Source organism: Quercus suber, unplaced genomic scaffold, assembly GCF_002906115.3.
Source record: "Quercus suber isolate HL8 unplaced genomic scaffold, Cork oak 2.0 scaffold_538, whole genome shotgun sequence".
Lineage (NCBI taxonomy): Eukaryota > Viridiplantae > Streptophyta > Magnoliopsida > Fagales > Fagaceae > Quercus > Quercus suber.
In genome coordinates, this window is record NW_027069986.1 from 403,139 (window position 1) to 420,110 (window position 16,972).

Sequence of the window (16,972 nt, forward strand, 5' to 3'; positions counted from 1 at the left end):
CTAATTAGAAGGCATCCCCACACCAAAAAAACAAAAGGATATGAAAGTAATGTTATAAAATTTTAATATCCCCAAGCAAAAAATAATAATAATTCAACTGCCCCCAAGCAAAAATACTTGGTTCTACCCTTGAACCTTAGTATAGATCTATTCTTTTATAATTTAGTATAAGTTAATTAATAAATTGCCTGGCAAGAATAAAGCTTTTTAAGAATTGTTAAGTACTATAACCACCACCACTAGTAAGCACCCTAGTAACTACAACTTCAAAAACCATGTTCAACAAGATCTTAACTTAGTAGTGATGTATTGCAGCTGATAGCAGGATAAAGGCCAGAAGGACATAAACCTTATTAATATGAACATTATATGCCATTAATATTATTAGCAGTTTTCTATCATGGGGCACTACAAGAGGTCATTTGAGAGGTGTCCAAAAAATCAAGAGAAGAAAGAACAGATAGGAGCTGCTTGAGTGCTGAAAATGGATATTATAGTATCAAATATGAAGAAAAGTTGTTTAAGGTTAACTCACAACAAGAGGTTCATTACATGTCTTTACTCTCAGTGCTAGTTGAAGCATCTTTAACAGTATTAGGTGAGATATCATAAATGATCTTCCTTAGACTGTGTATGCTTGCTGAATTGTGTCTATGTCGAGACCTTTCAGTCTCACCACTGATTCTACATGACCTTTCAGTGTATGGAGTTCTCTCAACCTGCAAGGGGCCAATAGAATAATTCAAATCAGACAAGTGTCTAAATTGAGCCAGCACAAGATAAATACAGCACTTTAGAAGAATATATAAAATATGGAATATCCAAAGTAAAGTAAGTTAAACTTATAACTAAAGCCTATTCTTTTGCATGTGAAACATTTTTCGGAAAATGTTTTCCTCATTTTCAGGAGTTTAGGGCAGATGAAAAACTTGATCAAACCAAATTCATTTCCCATTGACCTATAAAAATACCATTATAACCTCAAAATTTTCAAAAGGACCAAAATACTCTCAAAACTTTCAAAATGCCCAGTAAAAAATGTTCATTGTCCTCTTATGACATTATCTGCAAAAGGAAAAAATAACTCATTGAATACTTTGAAATTATTATTCTTGCAATGTAAGAATAATTTTAAAACAATGGCCATTGTCCTCTTATTCTGATAGGAAATTCTAAAACACTTCCTGTGTCAAGTTCAAATGACCAATTACTAAGATTGCGGCCTACCTTGCAATTTCCGCTCTTCTTTTGGCTTCTTCAGCCATTTGATTGAGTTCTGTGAAATGCGTTCGTTCAGTAAACATCTTCGTGTCAGGTGGTTGCAACCCATGCAATGTTCTCTGTGCATGTGCCCATTGAAGCTCACGTTGTTCCTTCCCAAAGTCCTTTTGTCTAGTAAAAGCAATCTGCATAACACAAAAATCAATCAATAAGAACAGCTGGTAACAAAGACACCATAAAGCACTCCAACAAACCAGCCCAATTCATACCCTCTGTTCAATGACAAGATCCCAAGCTCTCCCACTCAAAGCATAGCGTATGAAGAACTTTATTAAATCAAGTGGGATGTAGAAGATGATGTTATAAAGCCAGATCACGCCAGCCCAACCCCACCCAATCCCTTCAATTGCAGCAAAGCTCCAATTTGCATAGACCGCAATTACAGTGGCAATCTGCTTGCAGTGAAAGATTTAATTATTAACTTTTCCACTTAAACAATTGCACAAAATCTATAATGAAATGAACAGGTAGTTATCTCACCAGCTGAGCAATAATGAAAGCTACTACAAGCAACATCCCAGGACGCTCAACAAAGGACCAACTTCTAGATCGTGTTACAAATATGAGGGCCTGACTAATGGTGCTCACTTGCAGATATATTGCTGAAGCAAGCTTTCGGAAGTCATCGTGAGCAGTTTTCTCAAGGGTTGGCACCCCAAATACACGCTGAAAAAGAGAAAATCAACTAGTAATTTGTGAAAATCACAAGTAACCAAAAGAAGCACCCTGAACACATACACAGGCATAGTGAGAAATTCAGATAGACACCTTTCCCCATTCCCCCACCACCCCCCCCCCCCCCCCCCAACCCCCTCTCCACACACACACAAAAAAAAGGTTAGAACACATTTTTCATTGCTAGGGTCACCCAAGGACTGCTTCAAAGGATGTGGGCCATCTTACCGGAAGAAGTCTGTCTTGTACGCAGCCCAGAAAAATATGACTGTCATCATTGCCAAGTAACTACCAAGAACAATGCCAGTTGTGAAAATCTCTGCTAGCTTCCAACTATCTGGTAAAGGAGATGGTTTCACCCTATCTTTTGATATTGTCATGATGGTACCTAATATATCATAATGCTAGTAAGTACAAAATTCATAATTTGTTGTAACTAGCACAAAACAATTGATATAGATAAGACTGTTAGTGCAACAAAATATTACAATAGAGAAAAGCATTTAATCGGTTAACACATGCAGAGAACAGCTCATTTTGTAAACAAAAGAGCGCATCAATTTACAGCATACCAGCAACATAAAGCGTTACAAATAAATATGGACCTGCCTATTTTTAAGCTAATAAATTATATTTAATGTGTCAAAAGTCATTATAAGTACATGCAATGTGTACTTGCACAATATAGAGGGGGTTTTGCTTGACGAAAGAAACAACGAACCATCATTAAGGATGGCAATGATAAGCACCATAAAAGGTGGAAAGTCGAACTTCCATATGAGTGCAAGCAACATAAACCAAGCTGTAACCAAATCAAAGCAGCAAAACAGGTTAGGAGTATAACAATACTGAGTGGAAAGTAATTTGAATGTTCCATCTCATGTAATGAATAAACATTAAAAAAAAAAAAAAAAAAAAAAAAAAAAAAGATAATGCAATGACAGCAGAGAGTGCCATCTATGTCATAAAATTGAAGAAACACTAGCTTACCACAATACGGATTGTAATGGAAACTGCATAAATCTGCCAAGCAGAAGATAACATTCAGTAAATTGATCTAATATATGCTTGTACCGAAAACTAGAGCTTAAAGCCTACATAACACAGATATAAATTCATATAAATTTATTAAAAGAACTACTATCAAGTCAAAATGGCATTCGATAATAACTATATGTTGACAGTCCATATAAAATTATAAGCATATCATATCAAAATTGAAACCAATGCTTACTGTATAATTTTTCATCCTCTGGAAGATTGCCCTACTGGTCAAAACAGCACTAATGATAACACTAAGACCAGGTTCTGTAAGGACAATGTCAGAAGCACTACGAGCGGCATCTGTTGCATCAGCAACAGCTATCCCAATGTCAGCCTTTTTAGGGCAGGAGCATCATTGACTCCGTCACCAGTCATGCCACAGATATGTTTCCTAGCTTGCAAACGCTTTACAATCTCATATTTGTGCTCTGAACAAATCAATAAATAATAAATCAAATCCAAACCATACAAGCATAGGACAAAACAAAATTACATTTTGGTAATCAAGAATGAGAATTAAGATTCTTCAACACAAGAAATATATGATTCTAATAAATAAATAAAATACCAGGGAAACACCAGCAAAGCCATCAGCTTTCTCTATCAGCTCATCAATTGTAAAGCTACAATAGACTCGTCCTTGTCCTGTCCTAGCAAAGCAGATGAAGGATACATGTTGGTACCCATTCCCAACCGGCGTCCAGTCTCCTTTCCTATTGCAAGTTGATCCCCTGACAGAAAACACAAAGCTCAGAACACAAGTAAACTACCACAAGATAGAGTATATCCAGAACTAGGAGGATGGTAAAAGCCTCTTGAAACAAATATTACATGAGCGATCTTGGAAAAGCTGATCAATAACAAAGGACAAACTACATTAAAAAGGTATTACAGCTCACACATAATACTCTTCTAACTCGTCAAAACCATGGGGTGCAATCAAGCTAACGTTGAACTCACAGGTCCAATCTGGGCTGAATTTCAAACATCCCAACTCAACCCAAATTCAGAACTACAATTCATGCAAATTTTTTTTCTTTTTTTTGGGGTTTGCTCACATGCAATAACATTTTATTATGCTGTTACATTTTTACCAGGCACTCAGGCAGAGATGTGGTAGCAATTCAACTACCAAAATACAATCAAAATCATGGCTTCCAACTACGACTAGAACACACCTGTAATCATTTTCACATTCACTCCAAGATTTAAAGCCCTTCTTATTGTCTCTGCACTGTCATGCCTAGGTGGGTCAAAGAGAGGCATGAGACCAATAAACTGCCATGGGCTTCCAGCACTCTCCTTCCTTCCTTCTGGAACATCCTGCATAAATGTACGAAATACCCAATAAAAGAGATGTTGGTATGGAAAGGTCAAATATAATACAGGAAGAAAAAAGCAGTACATCTTATGTAATTTACCATAGGATTAGAAAAGAAAGAACAGAAATCCTGTTACCTGGAATGCTACTGCAAGCGATCTTAAACCTCGTTCTGCAAACTTATCAATCACAGCATGAACTCTACGCTCAATTTCCGACTTATTGTGGGCGAGATTTAGAATCTAAGAATCATATTGCAGAGAGGAAATTAAGATGAATTAGAGACAAACAAACGACTACAGCATATCCAGAGGTAGGGAGGACAACTTACCTGCTCAGGTGCACCTTTGCTGACTCTATGCATTTTACCGTTACGGTCAATATAAGTCAAAGCTGTTCGCTTATCAGTAGGATTAAAAGGAAGGAAGTGCACTTCTTGAATTCCAGCACGTGCCTTTTGGTAGCAAGAAACCAAATAGAAAATTAGAATCTAATTAATAAATTTAAGTGAAGAAATGAATGAAATATACATTTGTTCCCAGAAAAAGAACCTTGATCTCAATTCAATAAACAAATGAGGTGTTAAGTATGAGTAATTGCATAACAATCACAAGGTGAAGAAATAATCTTGGCATCAATTAAATTTACCTCCTTTGGATCAGCCAGCATCCCAACTATAGCAGAATCTATTGCATCCTGATTCTCCGTTCTAGAGGCTTGAGCTGCCATTAGGACAACAGTATCTGCATCTACTCCTTTTGCAAAAACCTGAAGAGTTTAAAAATAAGCATGCATATAGAACAAGGGTTTTTTACATTCTAATTACATGAAGAAATACAACCATAGCCAGCAAGCAGCAACAGCACTTCCTAACTGACCTCAATAAGGTTCTTGTCAACAGTAAGCTTGTTCAATGTCAAAGTTCCAGTCTTGTCACTGCAAAGAACGTCCATGCCCGCCATCTCTTCAATTGCTGTCATCCTCTTTGTTATAGCTCCCTACAATCATTATTTCCACGTTCCATTAATAACATAACCCCCTTATAACAAAATCAAGGACATCCATAGGGACCCAACCAACCTGCTGAGCTAACCTATGAGAACCAATAGCCATTGTCACTGACAGAACCGTAGGCATGGCAATCGGAATTCCTCCAATGAGAAGCACAAGAAGGTTGTCAATTCCAGGGCGGTACTCGCGGTCTTGAATGGGATACATAACAATAATTTCTATAATCATCCCAATAGCAATTGAACATATACAGAAGTTCCCAATGGCAGTCAAGACCTACAGAACCAAATAACAAGAATAAATTAGGAACAAAAATCATGAAAGACAAATTATATAATAAACATAGACTGTTCCGAGTACATCAATCTCCTTGCCTTTTGGAAGTGGCCCACTTGGTTGGTGGTATCAACAAGATGAGCAGCCTTCCCAAAGAAGGTATGGACACCTGTAGCAATGACCACTGCTTCAATTTCTCCCTGTTTGCAAGTTGAACCAGAGTAGATACCATCTCCAGGGCCTTTTGTGACCGGAAGGGACTCACCAGTAAGCGCAGACTGTGAAACCCAAAACAGAACATAAGGAAAACAGCTAAAATTCAACAAATCCAATGATTAATATACATAGTACAGCAATACACTTGGAGCAGCAGCGGACCAACCTGGTCAATTTTCAATGGATCTCCTTCAAGAAGACGAGCATCGGCTGGTATAATATCTCCTAATTTAATACTGATAATGTCACCGGGAACGAGAATCGCAGCATCTTGTTCATTCCACCTTCCATCTCGAAGAACCTTCATAACAAATTCATCATAATTGAAACCAACATAGATAGAAGCAAATGATCACACAACCAGTCTCAAAAACATCTAAAAAGTCCGAAAAACGAAAACCAACTTCAAAAATCACTAATTTGACAGCAGAAAATCAAGTTGCCAATTCTGATACCTTGGCTTTTGGAGCGAGACGAGCCATGAGAGCGGCCGCAGCATTACCTGCATTGTTCTCCTCAATGAAACTAATTGTCGAGTTGATGAAAAGCAGGACTATAATTCCCACAAAGTCTTGCCAGTCCGGGGCTTCCCCTGCAGAAATTTAAGGTGCAAGCCCATAAATTCATAGTGAAGCAAGAATTCTCAAAGAAATAGCAACAAGAACCTGAAGAAGAAAAAAAAATAAACCGAACACTTACTCCTCCATTTGCAAGCGCAATGGCCATGATAGCAGCAGCTTCCATAACCCAAGATAACGGGTTCCACATGAAACCCAAAAACTTCAAGAATTTGCTCTCCTGAAACACACCCAAAAGAACAAAATTTGAGACAAAAAAACACAAGCCAATATCTAAAACTAAAGAACAATAAGTGCAATCAGTACCCTTTTCTCTTCAAGCTTATTGTGACCGAAAAGGACCAGCCTCTCCTCAGCAGCCACAGAGGTAAGCCCCTCTCTGCTACATCTCAGATTCTCTAACACTTCCTCAATGGGTATGTTTTCCTACACTCACAAAGTTAAAAAGAACCATTTTTTCACAAACAAACACAAGTAGCAAACCAAAATAAAATGCTTCAAAATGTCCAGATCTATTACCAAATCCACAGTTTCCTTCAACACAGCCTCCAATACTTGAGACTTGTCCCCCATCTCTTCCTCCTCCTTCTCTGAAAACACTCTCTTTTTAACTTTCTATCACCACAGAAGCACTCACAGACCAAAACCCATCAAAGAGCCACCGTGTAAAAGCCAGAAAAACTCAGACTTTATAGAAGAACCAAGCAACACCCAGTTTAAAGAAGCTGGTTTTGAACCCAAAATAGGAGTTGAGGACAAAAATGAAGACAACCCCACCAATACCAAATCTGCAGAGGAGTCAGGAAGAGGAACCGCTAAAAGAGCATTGGAGTAGTGGCAATGCAGTAAAAGTAAGTGTAACACCCAGTCTCATACACAATCCCCTTGTGCAAAATATCATTTCAGCCCCTAAGCAAAATAATTAATTAATTAATTAATATGTTCAAAAAAATTAAATAAATATAATAATAAAAAACCTAACATTTTTACAAATTTTGATGTGACAAATTCTTATAGTTCTAATATGGACCCATCACTAACATCACATTTTTACTTGCAATAACTATTTGAAAAATACTAAAATTACATCAACAGTTTTACATCTCAAAAAAAAAAAAAAATTTATAAAAATATTGTAAAATAGTTTGTATATAGCATTACTAGGTAAGAGATTGTGTAAGAGATTTATTTATTTAATTTTTTATAGTGTTTTATCAGTAATATTATAGACACAAACTATTTTATAACATTTTTACAAATTGTTAATGTGATTTTAGTATTTTTTAAATTATTATTACAAGTAAAAATATAATGTTAATAATAAATTTATATTAAACTAGTAAAAAAAATTTATATTAATAATTTAAAAAATTATTGTAAAATAGTTTGTATATATTTAAGATTACTCTTACCTATTTTAGTAACTGTCAACTTCGAGTTAATGCTCTAGTCTTAATGCAAGCGCTTTTACCTTTGACGCTTTGCCTTCGGGAAATGTTACCGTTATGTTACACACTACTCCTATGTAGTAGGCAAAATACACGCCTGCTACCTATATTTTAGCACTTGATCCATTTTAAATTTTAATCACTAAATCGAACTTAGACCCTAATCTGTTACTCATTTTATTTGTCTCTTTCACGGTTATTAGGGAGCAACCCATCAAAAAAAAAAAAAAAAAGGTTGGCCAGTTTTTGACATAACTAACATTAGCCCAAACTTTAAAAATGTTAACCATATTTTACTCTAGTCTATAATATAACGCCATGTTAAAAAAAAAAAAAAAAAAAAAAAAAAAAAAAAGAAGAGAGACAAGATTCAAAAAAAAAAAAAAAAAAAAAAACTAAAGTGTCCTTATCATTTTGCAAGGACTAAAAACTAAATTTTTTAGTTTTGAATATAAAAAATCCTCTTAAATTTTAGCAATTAAAATTCTTCTAAAAAGAAAAGAAAAAAGAATTTTAAAAATAAGTTGGTTAATTTTGAAAAATCTTGAACAATTGAACCTAGTTGTCATTTGTCAAACATGTATTAACTGTATTTTACTCTATAAACTAAAGGCAGACCATAAGGTTACAAAATAGTTCGAAAAGCCAACAAATTCTTCATCACATGCTGTGTTTTATCAAAATACGTTAGCTCAGTTCACTTTCTAGTTTAGCTACCTCATGTAAGGAATTAAAGACAATTATTTTAATATTTTCAAAAATAAATAAATAAATTTCAGGGACTAAAATCATATGTAAATCAAACGTTATGGATTAACAATGTTTTAAGCCTATATGATACCTTTTTCCTTTTAATATTTTTAAAAATGAATTGTCTTTTTTCTAGACTGGTTGGAAATTGTGACATTTCCTTTTTTATCATTGTGATAAAGTATAATTTATGGATGCGAGAACACCAAACAAGACCTGTGAATCATAAAGCGCACATGCAGCACCCTAGCAGTCTTCCTTCGTTTTTTTCTACTTTAGTTGTTTTTTATCTAAAAGATTTTGCTTTACAAATTATGCCACCATGTTTGCTCAGGTGTAAAATTGATTGTTCTCGCTGGCATTTGCACTTTCAAAGATGAAAGTAATGTATTTGGTTGAGTACTTTTTTTTATATAAATTATTGATCTGAAAAATTGTTATTAGAGTAATTTCATTTTTATATGGAATTTAATAGATATTTCACTACTTTTAACATCTTTAATTTTGACTACACACTGCGGTTCGAAGCAGGTAAATCACTATTTCTATACTTACCTAATAAAAAAAATAATTTTTTGCACAAGTCCACTATTAATTAATATTACTTTTTTTAGCAACAATTATAATAGGTTTACTTGACAATTGTGAAAAAATCTATGTATAAAGAGAGTACATTCATGGTATTTAGTTTATTTAATATATTTAACTTGACATGCTATTCTTATTTAAGCATGAAAAAAAAAAAATTCCTACCATTTTGTATCAATTTTCTTTTTGTTGTAAACTGATAATTGGGGGCATAAATAGGAACACATTTGGGTAATATCAAATTTGCTTTAATACCCTTCGATTATGTACTTCCAACCAAACTTCTCGTTAACGTAGACTGTGTATTTTTTTTAGCCTTTCACCATTTTTAGATTAACTAATGGATATTCTCAAAGTATGGTAACACGAAGCTCTCTTTCCTCAAATCAATGATGTATCCTACTAATTAAATTCATTGTAATTTCTACCGTGAATGTGAGATGAAAGATTTCCATATCACCGTAATTTGAAAATACCTAATAATTTTCGCTTCTTGTAAATAAAAAAGGGTATAATATTTGACTTAAATGATGAACCCTAGTCGTTACCATTTTGTAAGGTGTCTAGTACCAAATTATCATCTATTATTTCCTCATAGGCCTTGAAGCAAATTTCATTACGAGTCTCCTTTTGTTTTGTTTTCTACCCCTGTAGTTGTAAGACTTGTATTAATACAAAAGCAAGATTAATGGCCAAAAAATGCGAGGGCAAGAATGTAATCATATCTTCTTTTTTATAGAAGAATTAGAACTTTAAGTAGATAGTACTCAGTAGTACTATTATTTTCATTTCATTTGAACAAAGCAAGTGAAAAGCACTTTTGATTTTTATTCATCTTAGGGCTTCCAAAAAGTCCTAAGAGTCAGTGATGATTCTGCTTTCCGTCCCTGTTTTGTCCTTTTTTTTTAGTCTGATTTCCAAACCTCCATTGTATTTTAACCTTGTTTTTTCGTTATTGTATTATTTGTATCTCATTCCCATGTTTCATTATGTCATAACATTAGCATCTTATGACACCTCGATTATGTAAAAAAATAGGCTCTTGATTCAGTGATACTTTTAGCTATCTGTTATGAACTCACAAATGGACAAAATTACAGCATAACAGAGAAGAAATTGATTCCTTGTTTCAAGTTTTCAACATCTTTTTCTATTCATGATAAAATCAAAAAAATACATAGCTTTATAATATAAAAGGTTGGGATTATAGTGTCGGTTTATTTTGTGTAAAATAATTTTATTGTAATTGCAAAATTTCCTTTTATTGTGTTTTTATTGGGTTGTATTTGCATTGGAGACAAGATAAGAAGTAGAAGCTGGAATTGCAAATTTAAGAATTTCTCAAATTCTCATGTTAGGCTAATTTTGATCGAAATTGGTAGATTTTAAAAATCAATTAGACATAAACTTTCGCTCCCATAACTCGCTCGAGTGAGTTTGTATACTTGAGAGAATTTTGCTATTTTGTTCCTTCTTGTTCCCATCCAATTACCCTTATTTGTATCTCATAAAATCCACAAAATCATATCCTAATTGAGTGATTGGTACTAGAAATCACAAAACATATCCCAAAAACCTTCAAGTGGCCTTGGAGTATCCATTAGCTTGCTTTTTTGCGATATGCGTCTCAACTTTTGGAGTCAGAATTAGAAAGAAGAACAACTAGTGTAGCCAGTTACTAGCAAGAAGATGGGATACAAATACATTTATAGACTAAGAGGGTTTGTAAATATATTGCATCGCAACTGTCTTTCTAGTGGATCATTTACTGGGCTAGGCCGCAAAGAGTTTTTTTTTTTTTTTTTTTTGGTTACAGGTTTTTCTTTATGCAAACACATCTTGTATTTGATGTATGAGTTTAAGATTTTACTACTCTTGTGTATATCCATTCAATATGTAATTAACTAATTAAAGAATTCAACCTAACTGTTCACATGCTTAAAATTGTTTAATCCATTAATTCAATTTTTTTTTTCATGAACAAAGAAAGTCATCATTTTCTATTGCAATTTGTTTGTTTCAACATTAATATTTTTTGAAAAATGAATCATTTTACCAAAAAAATATTTTTTTTAAAAACTAACTCATTTTCCTATGATTGGTACTGAGCTTAAAGTAAGTTGGAAAACTATTTTTTAACTTCCTTTTTTTAGTTCTGTGTGAGTTATTTTTCACCAAATTTTAGCAGAAAACAACTTTATCTCACTCCAAGTTTTTCCTTTTTTTTTCTTCTTTTTTTTGAAAAGAAATATCACTCCATGCTAAATAAGAGAAGTTAAGAGATAGTTTTTGTGGAGCACAAGAATTTAAATAAGGTACCTGTGCCACGTGTCATATCCATGTCCAAGGAGTCCATTATTATGCCAAGGAGGCCACACGCTCAGGCAATAAAGCCACGTCAGTGGAACATTACCAAAGAGGTCATATAGTAGAGAAAGAGTTTCGGGGAGGGAGTTAGCCCTAACATGACTGAAGGGATGGTGACTGCTAGCCAGCCACCACATTTAATGCATCCCACCAAACCTCCTGGCTATATTTATGTGAAAAAGACTCCTGAACAGTACTGCCTTGACTGGCCCAACTCACAAGGGGCTTGGGAAGAAGTTGATGGGATAAGCACTCAAGTAGGAGTCTGGACAATCAACAAATGGAGGGCTAAGATCATCTAAAAGAAGCTATATAATGTAAGAGACCCTCCAGGGAGAGGGGATCGAAAAATCTGTAAAGAACACATTGTAGCAATAAGAGCTGAAATTGTATCCAAGTCCAAAAGAACTAAATTCAAGAATCATTCTCCTCGGACTTTGCCGAGGAAGGATTTCCTTGCTTTAAACTTATCTTGCTTTACTGTCTTAATACCTCTGATCCATTGTGTGTGTTACCTGATTCAAAAAGACCTAGCTTTTTAAGCCCATTATCTACAAATTCATTATGTGAGGCTCTTTGGGCTTTAACTCATTCATCATTTGGGCTTAGGAGCCAAAAACCCACCCTTACCATTTTCTTTTAACATTTTTTTTTATACTACCATACAGGAAAATGTGAAAAAATATCTTCACATAAAGTTCTCAATTGAAGCAAACAAAAAAGAATAATATTTATCCATAAACTAAACTTAATACCGAAAAACATACACGTTCAAATTATAAATTATAAAATATACTGAATAAATTTGAGGCACATAATATATTCCCCTTCAAATCAAAACCCAAAAGAAGGTCCTCTCAACTTAAAATAACCCAAACAAATTAGTACCTTAGGGTTTCGAAGCTCTATAAAATAAGCTCAACAATCTATCGAAAAGATGATGATCTAGAATGAATTATGAGAGAGGGAGGTTTTAAAATAATGACTGATTTTAAAATCTCGAAAAGATACATGCTCTATATTTTATTTTTTTAAAATATTGAGAGAGGGAGACTCTTTAACTTTTCTTTGCTAAAAGTAGAAGGATAATTAATAAGTTGGGAAAAAAAATTAAGCTCTTATATATGCATCACAATACCTCAGCATTATGTATATCGAATTTTCTTGTGTAAAAAATTATTACTCTTTTGAATGGTTCACTGATTATTTACGCATTCTGATGTTTAGGTTTAATCCTTCATTCTTCAACTTAACGAATTTAAATGGGTTATTCGTTATTATAGACATTGTAGTAGGTAAATTTCTTTTGTTTTAGAAGATTGTAGTAGGTAATTTGTTTTGCTTTGTCTTTTCCTTTTTGATCTAGGCATTCCATTGTTCAAAGAACCTAAACGGTCTATTCTCAATAATTAAGTAAATAAATAAATATATATATATATATAGTTGGTTTTAAGTTACACATGGCGTAACTCTAAGTAATATTACATCAATCAATATTTTTTAATTTGATGTAAATTTTGGCAAATCGACTGTTAAATTATATTATATTTGTATATTATATTTGTATATTCTTCAAGGCAATTTGTGGGGCCAAAGAATTTGACAACCCCGGCCCATTTTACACCAAGCCCAAGGCCGCACTGATGAGGAAGAAATGTCTAAAGACGAACGAAGGAAGTCCAAAGTGCCAAGAAACATCGCCAAGGACGATCCTGTCCTCGGCCAGTCGAAATCACAGAAGGGAAGATCGGCACGCCATCAAGAGCAACCTCCCAAAGCATCCCCCCAAAGCATCCCAAGAAAAATGACAAGTACAATGGGTCAGCCATGGAAGCATGGTGGAGGACCAGTTGAAGGAGAAACTGTCACCTCCGCATTAAATGCATACAACTAACGTCCAGGCCGCATTAATGAAAAAATGACCCATGAACAGTGCTACCTTGACTGCTGCAACTCACAGGAGGTTTGGGAAGGTGGCTGATGAGACAAATACTCAAGTGGTGACTTATATGATCAACAAATAGAGGGGCATGATCAACTAAAAAGGGGTATATAATGTAAGAAATCTTCCAAAAAAGAGGAGGGGTGAGAAACAGAGAATACGGTAGCCATTTATATCATCTATGAAACCTTAGTAACCAAGCACGAAAGAAACCATAAGAACAACCAACTCCTTAGATGAGGGCCGAGGACAAAATTTCACACTTTAGTCCACGTCCTTGTTATTCAACCCACTCATAACCATGTCTAGCTGTTGTATCCCTCACTAAGGCCTAGTTCTTAAACCCATTCTTTATAAATTTATTGTATTGGGCTAATTGGGCCTGAGTTCACTCATCCAATAGTAGAAGTGCTCAAACTCAGTTCCTACACAATCAAATATCAATAGTTATGTGATCTATCAATTTTATAAATTCAAGTTTTTATAGTTCAAAAAAAAAAGCCACATCATTAACTCTTTTTATTTTCTTTTCCTTCCATATCATCCTCTTCTAAGTTTGAATTTTGACTTTTATTTTGAGAAGACTAACGTTCCTTTGTTAGTTGAGCATAAGCCAAGAATTTTGATTTTAAACTTGTTTTTAATTTTTCATCCAAACATCTAGAATGTGATGAATTGACTTCAACAATTTTGCTTATTATATATTAAAACAGTAATAGTTTTCTTGTATCAATGAAGCTATGATATCCTGAATTGTATTTATTTGTGTGTGGATTTGGATTATGAGAGTGTTGTAAGGGGTTTTATACTTGTATTAACTATTAAGTTGATTTGGTATGTATAATTTATAAACGATAACAAGTCATATCCAGATTATATCCCAAAAGTACATGTCACAGTTAGAGTTCCCCTATACTTTTGGAATACAACCTAAATATGATTTGTACATTCCTAAAGTAGTGATAAAAACCTACATTAAATCAAACTCCAAAAGGCAAAAAGTTTTCTGGAACATTGCTAAGAGAAAAATAATGGTATGTATAAATGATAACAAGTCATATATATATATATATATGATGTGGTTTTTTTTTTTTTTTTTTCTTTTAATAAGAAGAGTTAATGCCTAAATCACTAATTTCTAGGGAGTAATAGTGACACTACTATAAATGTTTTTTGACCTTTAGATCTAAAAGTAATCAATAGTTCACAAAAGGTGTAACTCTTGTGAAATTAGGCCAGATGTAGCTTGAAACCATCTCTTATATTTATTTATATATATAACCTAAACTATCCACCTGACCTTAGCGCTTAGCCACATGGTTTTTTTATTTTTTTTTAGAATCATAGCCACATGGTTTATCGTTCCTTAATTCACTGTGCCTATCTACCCCAAAGAAAAGGAAAAAAAATTATTATAAAATCCGAACTGTGTTTTTTATTTTATTTTATTTTTACAAGTAAGAATAAAATCTCTCTCTTTCTTCTTTATATATATTATTAAATCTGATTAGTGTTACTCACACACCCACGGTGCTTATAATAAATTTCCCTGCATAATCACAGGCAGATTTTAATAAAAAGAGTTAATACCTAAATCACTAATTTCTAGGGAGTAATAATGACACTACTATAAGTGTTTTTTGACCTTTAGATCTAAAAGTAATCAATAATTCACAAAAGGTGTAACTCTTGTGAAATTAGACCAGATGTAACTTGAAACCATCTCTTATATTTATTTATATATATAACCTAAACTATCCACCTGACCTTAGTGCTTAGCCACATGGTTTTTTTTTTTTTTTTTTCTTTTTGAGAATCATAGCCACATGGTTTATCGTTCCTTAATTTACTGTGCCTATCTACACCAAAGAAAAGGGAAAAAAATTATTATAAAATCCGATCTGTGTTTTTTTATTTTATTTTATTTTTACAAGTAAGAATAAAATCCCTCTCTTTCTTCTTTATATATATTATTAAATCTGATTAGTGTTACTCACACACCCACGGTGCTTATAATAAATTTCCCTGCATAATCACAGGCAGATTTCAAGAAGCAGAGGGGAATATATACTATATAATAAGCACCGTACATATATTAAATAGTAATATTTGCTAACATTTTCAAACCTTTTCTTCACGTCTTGTTGAGTGTTGACACCTATTGCGTTAGCTTTCGTAGGTCACCACCCCCATCAACAACCACTGGTCCATATGATCCCCAAGTCTCAGTTTGGCATTAATTTAAGGGTAATGTACTAATGTTAGAGAGATTAAAAAAATTTCATAAACAATTGAGATTGTAAATTATAATTAGTACATATAATACTATTTTCATACAAAATTATTATTGAGATTATCTTTATTGAACATCATCCATCACCTTAATAATTACGAACAAAATTATTATTATTATTTTTATGCTGTTAGATTTATTGATATTTTTAGATATTGAATTTAGCGCAACTCAGCCATGCTTAATGCATTTATCGTTTTTCTTTCAAAAAAAAAGGTACATGCATTACTTTCCAAAAGGTACATTCATTCTCAAAAAAAAAACTTTCCAAAAGGTACATGCATTACGTGTCGGATTGGGATCATGGTGAGTTATAGTTAGGAGAACTAACCTCATTTATATTAAACAATGCTGGCAGTCTCTGGTTTTCCTGTGTTGATTGGACAAGCATGAGGGTTTGGTGGCTTTTGGAGTAATGAACAAGTCGGCTGATTTTTTTTTTTTTTAAAGAATTTTTTTAGTGATAATTATAACATGCCGCTAACTTACAGCTCAAATTCTCTCTTCTCTAAATTCTAAGCACCTTATGTATGATAAGTTGCTAATTTAGTTATAAGACATTTGATTTATTTGTTTACATATAACTTATTTAGCTTATTTGTTTATTTATAACTTTGTAAAGTTTCGTATTTTTTTAGATATGTGTATTTTTGTCCTGAGTTCCAACACTAGTAAAATCTACCGACATGAATTGAAATCCCACCTATACTATAAATCAATTAATATTTTAATCTTATATCAAAGGGTAGTCATCATGGATTCAAATTCTATTATAATATTTACATATTAAAAAGTTTATTATTATCCACTTTCAATAAATAAACAAATAAACAAAAATATAATTCAAACATACTTTTGAATACATGTTACAATATATAGATAGACAATTATTCGAGGTTTTAAGTGATAGTATAATAATAATGGTATTTTTTGTGGTGCTCTATGTCCGTAGTTCACACTTCAAACCCACACCTCCCCTCATCCACTACTTATATATCGAAAATGGATAAAAAATAGGCCACTGTCCAAAAATAAATTTAGACCAAAAACTTGACAATAAGAGAGGAGCAGAAAGAAAAATTAAATAAAAACATACATTTATAAAATGCAAATTGATTTTTTTTACAAATTACTCGAAAGTAATAATTGAATTAACCTCAACTTTTATAAAGAAACTTTTAT

The 16,972-nt window shown here is 33.2% G+C and overlaps 1 protein-coding gene across 1 annotated transcript; it reads right to left on the reverse strand.

Annotated features, from left to right (window-relative positions):
• Positions 1 to 471: 471 nt before the first annotated feature.
• LOC112017638 (ATPase 11, plasma membrane-type) lies at positions 472 to 7,256 on the reverse strand. The gene is given in 23 exon segments (XM_065764033.1): positions 472 to 719; positions 1,228 to 1,406; positions 1,491 to 1,673; positions 1,762 to 1,966; positions 2,185 to 2,344; positions 2,678 to 2,758; positions 2,937 to 2,979; positions 3,191 to 3,342; positions 3,345 to 3,431; positions 3,571 to 3,618; positions 3,621 to 3,731; positions 4,179 to 4,323; positions 4,459 to 4,563; positions 4,653 to 4,775; positions 4,970 to 5,089; positions 5,200 to 5,319; positions 5,402 to 5,608; positions 5,707 to 5,886; positions 5,991 to 6,125; positions 6,280 to 6,416; positions 6,520 to 6,622; positions 6,709 to 6,828; positions 6,922 to 7,256. Coding segments are annotated over 23 exon segments (2,895 nt in total). The 5' UTR covers positions 6,976 to 7,256; the 3' UTR covers positions 472 to 622.
• Between the last annotated feature and the right edge of the window lie 9,716 nt (positions 7,257 to 16,972).